Raw genomic sequence first — 12,639 nt, forward strand, 5'->3', positions numbered from 1 at the left:
CTTTACAGTCTTGTACACTTTTTTATAAAATAAACTCTAGCAGACATAATAAAATGGGTTTTGAAATTAGGTATTACAATTTACAATGCTAATGCATAGCAAAGATGATATCGAATTTGTCACTGAATTCCCATGTTTTTGGGACACCCTGTATGATATGTATGATGTTAATGTATTAAGGTAAATCCATATTTTTTTTATAACGTTATAAGACAAATAAAAGGATTATTAAGATATTGCCTTGCAGGTAAAAGAAACTGTAATTTTAGTTAAGTAAATAGAACTTTTTAGCAATAGAGGCGGTTAATTTTTTTTATACAATTACAGGGGGGGGGGTAAAAAAAATTCACGCTCCGCTCATAGATATTATCTACCCCCTCCTACCACTGTCTTAAATCCTGAAACCGCCCTTGACCACAGCCTTTGAGTCTTCCGGCAGTTATTACGTTTTTAATTAATAAATTAATGCATTGAAATTGTGCTTCTCAATAATCCAGCGACGTCATGCAAAAGATGAAGAACTCTATATTTCAGCTTCAAATTGAAATAATGACGTTTCCTTGTAATTATTTTCCCCAAAAATAGATTCAATCTTTCCTCTAAAATGGCTTATTTTTGAAAACAAATTGATAACATACTCTTAAACTTTAAACCGAATATTGCCACAATTTACAGAGGAAATTGCAAATTTTTTGAGAAAATCCGTAAGGCTGAGGTAATAACAGTTAATATTGTGATTTCTCTCATCTTTTCTTATTCTTCAGACTCCTCCTAACAATTTGTCTTGGTTCCCACAATGCGTAAATTTATGAAAATTTTTCTTTTTGTCATCCAAAGCAGTTTATAAACTGAACACAATTAATTGATCTTTAATAAACTTCTAAAATTTCTATAATGTATGATCTTTCTCGTAATGCAGCAGGATTTTAAAAAATTGCAATTTTAATGTCCTAAATTTATCATTTAAAAACCTAATAACTACCGGAAGACTTAAATGCTGTGGCATGGAAGACCATACGGTTGTAGCTCATGGCTGCCGGAAGACGAAACAGATAATACGTGGCATGGACGGGGAAAATGCTGTGGCTTATGGCCGCTTGCCTTCCCCAGCTCATACAGCAGAGCTAATTTATAACTCTTGGTTTGTATATGTATTAAAGAATTTTTTCAGGCATGCTATTGATAATTGACAATTGTCTCACATTTTGATATCTATATGTTTAAAATAATTTGATCATTGTATAATTAAATTATTTATTACAACATAAAATGAATATAATGTACATAAATAATATATAAATACATATATAAATGTATTTTATCACAATCCGGAATTAAAGTTACTTGAGGGAGGAGGGGGGGCCATGTCGTCATGAGCCCCGCAATGTCGTGTTCGAACCCAGGTAGTTAGCGAAATCCCAGCAAAAGACTGCTCAAAAAAAATTTCATTGTCAATTGAATTTAAGCAGAAAAAATGTCAAAAATTTAAAACATGGGGGAATTATAAACATACTCCTCTTAGCTTAAAAATAAAAATCAATGCTTTAAAACCCTTTTTTGTTGTAAAATTTTGTCTTCTTAGATTTAACAATTTAGATGGAATGTTCGCAGTGATGAATTGGTGATATATAAAATCTTGCATGTAAATGTACATTGGAACGTATTATTTATCATTTAAACCATACACCATTCATACAAAACATGCGTCGAAAGTATATGTTAGTTATAATTCTTTTATAATTCTTAATTTACTGAACTGGTGAGAGCTCAATAGCTCGGAATAGGAATAATTCCATTGATATAACCCCCTCTGTTCTGTTCTCCAACCGTAGCTAAACTCAGGTTGGATAGATCCATTGTGTAACCCCTTCATTTCTCGGACCATGGGAGCTAAGCTTGGATTGCAAGTAGTTTGGCCTATAAACAAGACAACATATTAGCTTTTTTGTATATAGCTATAGGTGGGACAGAAAGTGAGGAGGATGATAAGTTGCCAACGTGGAGAAACATTTGTGGTTAGAAAATGCCAACCCATAAAACATGCTTTGAGCACATGTTTAACCACTTGGAAAACCGAAGCTACCATTGCCCCAGATCCTAGTTTAAATAAGTCAATAGGCATGAAACACGGCTTAGAAGGAGAAAAAAAGGATGAGCCTGGGCTAAAACCGAAATGGAGTCAGTGATGAAAAAGGGTCGGAAGGCGGAAAATCAACTTGCCGTACGAGGCGAATGAAATGCGGATCGAGAGTCTGCCAGAGAGCTCCGGCGTTCCATGATTCATTAGTATAATTTTATTTGTTCATTTTTTACTTGCAAATACATTTTTTCCTATACTCTGTAGATTTACTCACATCAGTTTTCAGGCTTTAGATTTTCTTTATTTTATACAACTTTTAAATGGTAACATGGAAACAGTAAACATTTTTTTATAATGTTGAACGGTTTGAATGAAAAAAAATAAGTTGCAATATACATTTACCTGCAAGATTTTAAGTATTTCCTATTCATCACTGCGAACATTCCATCTAAAGTATTTGCTAAATATAAGAAGACAACATTTTACACTGACAAAGAGTTTTAAAGCATTAATATTTTTTTCTTTTTTAAGTCAATTATCAATAAAAGTTTTAGTCTTTTGCTGGGCTAAAAAGAATTCCGCGAGGTTCGGGAAGGGTTTTGCTAACTACAGCTGGGCTCGAATTGCTGGGCTCACGGCCGGATGCCCCTCCTTCCTTGTTACTTGAAAGGGTACTTCACAAATCTACAAATTTTATTTTTAGGTTATTTTTAATTTTAAATCTTTTAAAACATTTTTACGTTTTATCACATATATCTCCAGGGTTTCTCACAGGGATATTATATATATTCTTTAAATAATTTTCGTCAACACTTATTTTCACAGATTTAGGGGAAATATATGACATTTAAGCAAGCAAGGTTGTTTATTAAGGTTTAACACTCCAATGTACGGAAAATGTCGTCTTCATAAAAATGGACGATCCTAATCTGTAAAAGCGGAGAAAATCCTTACCAACAACAACAACATGGTCACTAGCAGTTACGTGAAGATTTTGAAAGTCTGTTGATATGAAAATGACATTTTCCTTACATTGGAGCGCGTCCAGAGTATCTAACCTTAATAAACATCCTTGCTTCAAAGTGAAAGGAAATTTTTAATTAAAGAAAAAATGTGTCATTTTCAGCTTTTCTTTAAATCCTCAAACATCGTTTAATTTTATGATAAAAACTGTTGACAAAGTTTATTATAAAATAAACAAAAAATGTAACGGGGGATAAAAACACATATATAGATTTGATATGTAAAATATCTTTGTTCGATGAAGAATTGATAAGGATCCATATGTTTTTCTTCATGAAATTTTTGTTTCTCTATAAGAATCCATGGACTTAATTGTCAGATTTAAACAGTTTTTACATCAAATTGATTAGATAACGGTTTAAAGGATATCCCTTGGGGATCGGGCGTACCCTTTTTCTAAATGGAGGGTCACTTGCAATTACAACAATAGTACCTTTCCTAAATTACAGATTATGAATACAAGTATTTTTATTGCTTAAAGGCGTTTATTCAAGTGATCCTTCCTGCAAATCTGATTAAGTATGAATATGATATAAATGTTTTTAATTTTGAAAATGATCATTTTCAATTGTGGTTTCACTACCAAAGTGATATGCGCATTTCTACTGCAGGTATATAGACTTACAATTTATCAGAATTAAACTTTGTTAACCTTATATAGAACATTAACATTATTGATCAGACAAAGGTTTCAAGGGTACCATTGTAAATCAGGCATTGTAATCTATGCATGGAGGATCACTTGAAATTACGCTGACGTACTTGATATTTTTCTACCGTGTCGACCGACGGCCAAAAATAACATCACTCGGACCATGTTGAAACGTGTGTCCTTCTTGTGATTTGAAGTACTGGTAACAAACAAACAAACAAACAAGTATATTTATGTAAATATTAAACACTCTTGTTAACCATTAACTTTAAGACCTCCGGGTAATGTCGTCTTCAACTTAAAATCATTGGAGAAAACCAAACCAAATAATTTCAGCCCGCATTCTCTTCTCTTTGTACTCCGTCCCACGGAGCTTAAAACATTTTTGTTTATTGTGAAATCATTAAAGTTAAGCAAGAATATTTTCATAGGAAGCATTAGTGAATTTCGTTAAATATTCAACTGTATTTTTTTTCAGAAGTTTAAAAACGTATTTCAATACTGATCAACAATAAGTTTCCCCTCTATCATACCTAAATAAATCGTAAGATTTTTTCTATTATTAATGTTTATTATAACATTGTACAAGTAACCATGACCTATAATTTATGTTATTTTTTAGGAAATAAAGCTTTTGTTATCGATTTTGTCCTAAATGTTATGATTGTCGAGTTCCGGTTCTAATTTTCCCGGATATATTGTCTCATTAGTGAATTGTGAAGAAAATATTTATTAAATTTTTATTTCATTTCAAAATCGTAATCAAGAAATGTTTTTGCTTTCAATCAATTTCGGAGAACCTTCACAATTCAAGGAAAACGAAGAGGATTGGCATAACATGTTTTGTAAAGGGAGTGTTCACAAAAAGTAAATGCTGCAGTAACAGAATGAACTAAAGTTAAAGGGAGTGTTCGCAAAAAATGAAATGGAGCATAGGCTGATATTTAATTGAATTCGAAATTTATCACTTTACCAATTTTATTTCTTTGTCGCGTATACTCATGAGAAAATGGTTAAGCACGCCTTTACTCAGGAGTGTAGCGGGGAATGTACAGGGTGTCCCACGAAACATGACAATTGCAAGACGACTTGGAAGTCGTCTTTGGTATTTGAATTTATTTGTGACATTTAGTCTTGTATCTACTTTAACATGTTTGATTCTTGAAACAATTATCACATAATTCTCCTAGCCCTGGCATTTCCAAAAAGTGGTCTGCGTTTTTTGTGCTTTCAATATTACCGGAGATATAAAGAGTTTGGTTCAGATTTCAATTTTGTTAAATAAAAGCAAAATTGTCGAAATCTGAACGAAATTCTTCATATCTCGGGCAATATTGAAAGCACAAAAAAGGCAGACCACATTTTGGAAATGGTAGGACAAGGGAAATTTTTTGAATATTATCTCTAGAAATTTACTTCTAAAATTAGGTTGACAAATAAACGCAGCAAATTATATAAAAAATCAAGACGACATTCAAGACGTCCTGCATACTGTCATGTTTCGTGGGACACCCTGTAACTTCGGTCCTACAGCATTTCCGTCCTGCAGTACTTCCGTTCCGTCTTACGATACTTTGGACTAACTGCAATATCGGAAGTACATTCTATTTTGTTAATCCGACCTACGCAGGAACTGCAGATCTTTACAGTATGTGTTGCAGTGCTACAATAAGGATCTCGCTGTTCTCGTTGCACACACATTTGTAGGGTGGATGCACAACAATTTTGTAGGTCGGATGCACCTGGAATCCTATCTTGTATGTTCTATTAATGCGTTTTTAGGTTTAAATATTTTTTGTGCGTGTTTTCACATATGATATATGTTTAAAGTTAAGAAAAGATTAGTCCCACAGTTGTTGTTTATGTCAATGATATGTTTTAGATAGCTCTGTCACTTAAATGCAGCAGCTGAATTCGTCTGCACTATTCGTAATGCATTGTTTCATTCTGCACTATTCAAGGTATAGTCTCTAGATGGTTCGCCGCTTTGTGCGCGGTCATCTATCTGTTTGGTTAGGTTTAGTGCGCCAGGGAGGGAAAGTACACCACTCACGTTTTTGTCCGAACCACAAATGACGTCAAAAACTCATATTCTCAGCATTGCGCATAGTTTCTTCACACAAAGCTGCTGTTTTAGTAAAATTCAACCAAGAAGCAGCCTGAATTCAGACTGTGTTAACCATAGTTCACCATGGTTAGCCAAAGTATGTCCAGGCGGGACAGTCCAAAGTAGGACCGCAAAGGTTGGCCCAGCTCAAATTCAAACGTACACCGGTTGTGCGTGCCTTCAACGTGATCGGGGCACAATTGAACCATTCAAATCAACACACAAAGATAATATGATTGTTGGGTCATTTTAATATTATCTGAAATAAAGTGAGAATTGTGCGATTATACACAGTTCTTCTCCCTTAGCAGATAGTGCACTCACGATTGTTGGACTGTGCAGATTTAAACCTGAGCGTTTCTCTCAGGGCATTCCTGAACTTGGATCCCATTAGGCAGTAGATAACAAAGTTCAGGGTACAGTTTAGAACAGCAGCATACTGAAATATGACATTTTAAAGGGACTGTAAGCGTAATTGTAAGTGACTCAACATGCAAAGGATGCAATTTTAGAATCGCAAATGTTGTAGTGCACCAATTCCATAAAGTTAGTTTTAAGTTTCTTAACTGCAAAACTACTTTTAATGCATGACGTTAATATGTTTTAAAAGTTCAAAGTGGGATTTTTATTAAAGAAATATTCCATATAGTAATTTAAGATTTTGTGTAATGGAAAGAAATAATGTCATTAACTTATATTTAATAATTTTCTTAATTAAAGCCTTGTTCGAAATGTTTTTTAAACTTAACATAGTTTAATGTCTGAAGTTACTGAATTCTTGCCACGAACTCTAGTATTTATAATCCCTATATCTTAGCAACCAAATGTCGTAGAACTTGATATTTTGATCAATAAATGGTTTTAGATCTAAGTTTAAGTTTGATTATCAAAGGTTTACAGTTTACACCTTATGGTTGCAAAAATAAAGGAAATATCACATTTGAGTTTTTGGCAAGAACTCAGCCCCTTTGTGTGATTACTTGCTTAACTGAAAAGTTCAGACTCATTAGACTTTTACCAAGGCCCTTTAGTTTACCGTGAATTACCTGTGAAATGGTATCCATGACCCACTGGAAGGTTGATGGCATATAATATTCTCCTTGAGAGAAACAGCTCATAATCTTGTCAAGCTTAATTACCTGGATTAATTTTAAATTATTTCCCTAGATAAATTAGACTAGATAACTCAAGGTTATAATTATAACCTTGAGATAACTCCATAGATAAAGATAGATTGCGCAAAAGACGACATTTTTCATCTTGAAAGATATAAATGTACATATATGTCTTAAAGATATTCCTATTATATAGATTAACTAGGTCGGTTGTGAACATTGGCTGTTCTTATGTCATTGAGTAATTGTGGTGTACATGAGTTCTGTAGAGAGAAATTTAAGTTACCACCCCGCTTGGCGCTTATCATTGAAGTACACTTTGACCCTTGAAGTATGAGTTCGCGGACTGTACAATTCTTGGTGATTTTGCGTACATAAGCTATCTATGTTTATTTATTTATCTATGGATAACTCAAGTCATCTTCACCATATCGGAGGGTTTCTAAATGTTATTACATAAAACCAACGGGTATCATCAATCAATCAAAATTATTTGCGGAAATCCTGTTGAAAATGCGCGGAGAATTCCTAAAATGAAATATTGTGTTGTAATGTAAATAACGCGGTGCAATTTTTTTAACATGATTTTTATATAGTCAAGGCTTTCAAAGCGCTTTGCGACCATCTTCTAACAAGATTTTAAGGGTTTAAATGTTGCTTTTCAAGCGGCTTTTTTCTCTTCGTAATAGTTAAACTAAAAATGTAGCGGATTTTTTCTTAGACATTGATAGATCTCAAAAATAAAAAATAAATCTTCATTTATTCCATCGGTAAAACCTTCTTATTTAACCGTTCATTCACCTTTCCTGGGCTTGCAGATACAAACAGAGAGACAAATTAAAATAGAGATTGTGCATTTTGCATGTTTTGTTATTAAACTGGATATGTTGTATATGTTTATGTACACGATGTAAATGTATATTGTATTGTCATACTCACTTTGTTTATAAGGTTGATATACAGGGTTACCCACAAAGGATGAGACTTCGGAGACGACTGTATGGAATTTATCTTTATGCAGCTAAAAGATTTGTTCTTTGTTAAATCATTAACTAAGCCATTTAATCTCATCCTTTGTGGGTAACCCGTATGTACATTTTGTTAAACGTGTTATACATATCCTACCTCATATGTGCCAATAGCTAGACGGGGTGAATTCATAACAAGGAATACAAGAACAAGAACAATACAAAGCTGCGCCATTCGAAACTCTCCAGCATGCCGGCGACGGGGTCGAACTGACATGGTGTTCTTAAATGAGAAAATTATTATTATTAATATCATTAGTTTTTTCAAAACTTTTTTATTTTTTTCCACGGGCAACGGCAGGCCCTTCAGCTATTTATTATTATTATATAGTATTATTATTATTATTATTATTATTATTATTATTATTATTATTATTATTATTATTATTATTATTATATTTCCTAGCTACCTGATGTTGGTAGAGTTTTCTCATCAATGCTCTATTCTTGTTTCTGTTAACACATACATTCAATAAATAATATAAGTACACTGCCAACTAGACAGAAAGAGAGGATCAAAATGTTGCAACATTACTGGTATAACTTTGAGACCTCATAGCCAATCTAGTTTTGATTTACGCATAAATATGACAAAAGCCTGTTTACAAATATTAGAAATTAAAACATCTTTATTCTTCTCAATAACTTTTAAATAAGTGGAGAATAATGATTAAAAACATATAACATACAATATACTTTAGTTTGACGTGAGGAGATTAGCCCCTGCAGTGTAGAACCAAATCAGAGGGATATAAGCAGAAATTTATTCAATATCCTCTACATCCATCTCATTTACATTTCCTGTTTTTCTAATGAGAAAATTATTAAACAAAATTTGATGAAGGACAGACATTCTATGGTAAACTTGGGTTCCTGGGATAGTTAGGGACACTTAACATATTTTCACCACTTAAATGAAGAATTTTTCTTCTATTTTCTATTCTACACGTTTTTGTTGACCTATATGAAATAAAAAATTATGTATATGAAGTCTACTTCGCCATGTTCGACTGATTTTGAACTAGAAACAGAAATGAAAAATGACTAAAATTGTATCAATACAGATATAGAATGTACGAATATTTATAACGGTACCACATGAAACCTTAAATTGATCATTGTCGCTGAAGAATTTTGTGTATTTTGTGACTCCTAGAAGATAATAATTTAAACACTAGAGTTAATTAATAATTACAAGTGTTTTGCAGATATCAAAAGAATCCTAGCGTGATCAGTTAAAGGATTAAAGCGTATCAAGGGTCAAGAGTGAAACAAGACAGAAAGATATTAAGCAGCACAACAGTGTGAACATATGAATGTGTGATATAGACATCTAAATCACACTAAACTACGCTAGTGTGTGGATTAAATAGGCTTATGAACAGGACAAGTCTGGCTATTCCACCAAAACTGAAACCAAGCTGACATAGGAAAGGGTTGGACTGGTACTTCTACGTATCACTAAGGCCAGTACAAGTGGTCGGTCCTGTTCAAACTCAAATGGACCCTAGTCCACCGTGTCATTCGAATCTTATCAGCAAATAATAGTTGTACATATTTAGATAGTTTTTGTTTTTTCGAAAAGTTTTAATAGAAACCTTTCAAAGTTTTATTACTAGGATTTCTTCTTAGAACTTTTATGTGCGTCACATGTGCGTTATAAATGTGCTTTTTCGATATGTGAATATAGTGCCGTTTCATAGGTGCGTCTAAATTTAGATCGTGTACAGGGTGTCCCAGTAAACAAGGGAATTACGTGAAGTGAAATATAAATTATTTTTAGTGCATGGTGCATGGTGCCTACTAGAAAAAATGTTTTAGTCTGCTTCTGTTAAGAATTTGTTTGTTTTTGTTTTGATTACATGTTGTTGTACTTAGTTAAATTAACTAGATTGTCAAGCTCAATAGATGGCAACAGAAAAATCAACCAACTGCGCACAACGTCACAAGTGTCAAATACAAAAAGAAAGACGACATTTTGTCCAACTAATGAATATGTTTCCAAGATTCAGCTTAGACAATTATCGTCTTTGTATCCCAAAAAACTATAAAATAAAAAGACAACTCAAATTACATAAAGTATATACTTTAAAATTCAGTGATGGTGATGGACCAAACCTCTGTAGAGTAAAAAAGTAGATGTTAGTTCCACATTTATTGAAAATATATTTCGGTCTGGGTTGACCCTCGTCAGTTCTAACGATATAATAACCATCAAAATCGATAAAAAAAAAATAAAAAAATGTAAAAATCACAAGAAGATAAACAAACAAAAAGATTATTCAAAATAAAAATTTGGGCTGTCAAATGGACATAAGGGAAAAGAACTCAGATTATGAGATGGAAAAAAGATAATTTGCAAATATTCACTTTCTAAAAAAATGTTTTAAGACAATTATTATTCCTTGAGATTGTTTCTTCACAAAGATTAAAAACAAACTGTGTAGATGTGTGAATATAGAGTTTGGGTGGGGGTCGATCTAATTAACGAACTTTTGCGTGAGTCAGGGGAGGGGGAGGGGGGGGGAACGGCTTGTTTAAGGAGGGGTATTTAAACCTTTTAAAGAATTGGACATAAAAAACTCTTTTTTTAAAAAATTTACTGAATTACAGTTAACAATTAAATAAAACTATTTTTTTCTGTTCATTCCTCTGAGTTCAGTCATAAAATCTCTGATGTATTTAGATTCTCGTACTTCAAGTAAACTTCTTCCGTGGTCCCAAACCTTCTCTAGAACATTGCTTTTAGATATAAATACATATTAAATAAAGAGTGTATAAAAGGAGAGGAAGTTGAGAAGGTCTTCTCCGGTTCCAGGGTCCGACACAACTGATTTGCGGATTTCCTAATCCTCTTTCGGGGATTTCATATCCTCTACAATACTACATTTACTTTCATTTTTACGCTTTATTCATTTTTATTTCTTTCATTAAAAATGTTTACTGTTCAATTTTTGAAAATTTAGACCTCTAACTTTTTGAGAAACAGACCGCCATCAGACCAGTATGACTGAATTTCTATCAGTTTTTGATTTTTGCAGTTGACGGAGCTTGAACCTTGAATCCTTAGATTATGGATCAAACACGTTAACCACTGCTCCATCAAACCCATGATGGATTCAAATTAACCAATTTGTTAAAATCTATTTTCAAGGTTGCTAACCACATTCAATGTTAAAGAAGGTTTAGGTCGTCGGAAAAGTTTAATCTTTTGTGGATCTCTGTGGTTTTTGTTTGTTCTTTGTGAAGAAACAATCTCAAGGAATAATAATTGTCTTAAAACATTTTTTAAAAGTGAATATTTGTAAATTATCTTTTTTCCATCTCATAATCTGAGTTCCTTTCCCTTATGTCCATTTGAAAGCCAAAATTTTTATTTTGAATAATCTTTTTTGTTTGTTTATCTTCTTGTGATTTTTTACATTTTTAAATTTTTTTTATCGATTTTGATGGTTATTATAGAACTGACGAGGGTCAACCCAGAACGAAATATATTTTCAATAAATGTGGAACTAACATCTACTTTTTTACTCTACAGAGGTTTGCTCCATACCATCACCGAATTTTAAATTTGGAAAGATAGATAGTGTAACGGTAAATGTACGTACTGTCTATTTTTAATGGAGCCGAAAGGTTTTTCTTGTAACTGCAGAACTAGCAAATTATATTCCAATTATCTAGTTTTTCTTTATAGTTATGTTTCTCAAAAATATCAGAAACAAGTTGGATTCAGAAATTGTGATAAAAGTTGCTATTAGGATTGTACATATTGTTTCGCTACTTAGCGATTCCCTATAGACCTAATGAAATCTTTATAAGTACCGAGTGGTATTTCTCTGGACAGGATTGTAAGACTTCCTTCTCTCAACGCTCTCCATAACAAAGGGATGATAATAAGGTTCCGAACGTTTATTTCTCTGAGTCTTCAATCTAAATAATCTTTTAAAAGCCCACAGAAAAAGCATCGAGTGATAAATCATACAAACACAGCAATAAATCCACTCAGGCATTAAAAAACTGTGGCAAGGAACCAATACATTACATTATACGATATCAACCATAACCGAACATAAATAAGCAAGATTCATATAAATATAAGCATAATTACCGCAGTGATCCTAGAATTTCACACGGTTTAATAATAGACGATCTTTACATGAAACACGAATATATACTAAGGTAGAATCTGCCCGCTTCCACGCAGAAAACTTGCGCATGCGTATTCGGACTGGAAACAGCTTCTAAAACTAGTTTTTTACAATACGTTCTGTACAGATCCTCAGGGAGAACTCAGAGATTCACAGGGGCATCACATAGACTTTATGAACGCAGCATGGCTCGCATAACACATATAGATCTGGAAAAATTGATAAAGAGAAATATATTTCTATCTCCATGGTTTTTGTTAAAACCCTCTCTTAGAAATCATAATAGTATTGACTGTTGGGGCTACAAGCCAACCACAAATCGTTCTTTAGAAAAAAAAAACACAAAAAATGAGGAAGACTTATTTTAACAATTTAATTTTTGTTGAATTGTATTCCTTGATTTTGGATTCACCACAGATTGTGTGTTAATTACTTCTATTCTTTCATAATCTTCAAACTTGATTTCTTCAGTAGCAAACTGTAGAC

The 12,639-nt window shown here is 32.8% G+C and overlaps 1 protein-coding gene across 1 annotated transcript; it reads right to left on the minus strand.

The window, feature by feature from the left end:
• Window positions 1-5,205: 5,205 nt before the first annotated feature.
• LOC111698231 (uncharacterized) lies at window positions 5,206-8,579 on the minus strand. The gene is made up of 4 exons (XM_023468515.1): window positions 8,416-8,579; window positions 8,103-8,228; window positions 6,909-7,001; window positions 5,206-6,301 (listed from the first exon to the last, which is right to left on the minus strand). Exons 1-4 carry the CDS (start codon window positions 8,437-8,439, stop codon window positions 6,167-6,169), a joined length of 378 nt encoding a protein of 125 aa, XP_023324283.1. The 5' UTR covers window positions 8,440-8,579; the 3' UTR covers window positions 5,206-6,166.
• Window positions 8,580-12,639: the final 4,060 nt, after the last annotated feature.

This window comes from Eurytemora carolleeae, unplaced genomic scaffold, assembly GCF_000591075.1.
Source record: "Eurytemora carolleeae unplaced genomic scaffold, Eaff_2.0 scaffold319, whole genome shotgun sequence".
Classification (NCBI taxonomy): domain Eukaryota; kingdom Metazoa; phylum Arthropoda; class Copepoda; order Calanoida; family Temoridae; genus Eurytemora; species Eurytemora carolleeae.

Bases quoted from the DNA above. Each gene is read 5' to 3' on its own strand.
- LOC111698231 (XM_023468515.1), bottom strand. From the start codon at position 8,439: ATGAGAAAACTCTACCAACATCAG. The intron at 7,002-8,102 runs GTAGGATATGTA...AAATTAATCCAG, and splicing joins TAGCTATTGGCACATATGAG to GTAATTAAGCTTGACAAGAT. The intron at 6,302-6,908 runs GTAATTCACGGT...GTCATATTTCAG, and splicing joins TCATGGATACCATTTCACAG to TATGCTGCTGTTCTAAACTG.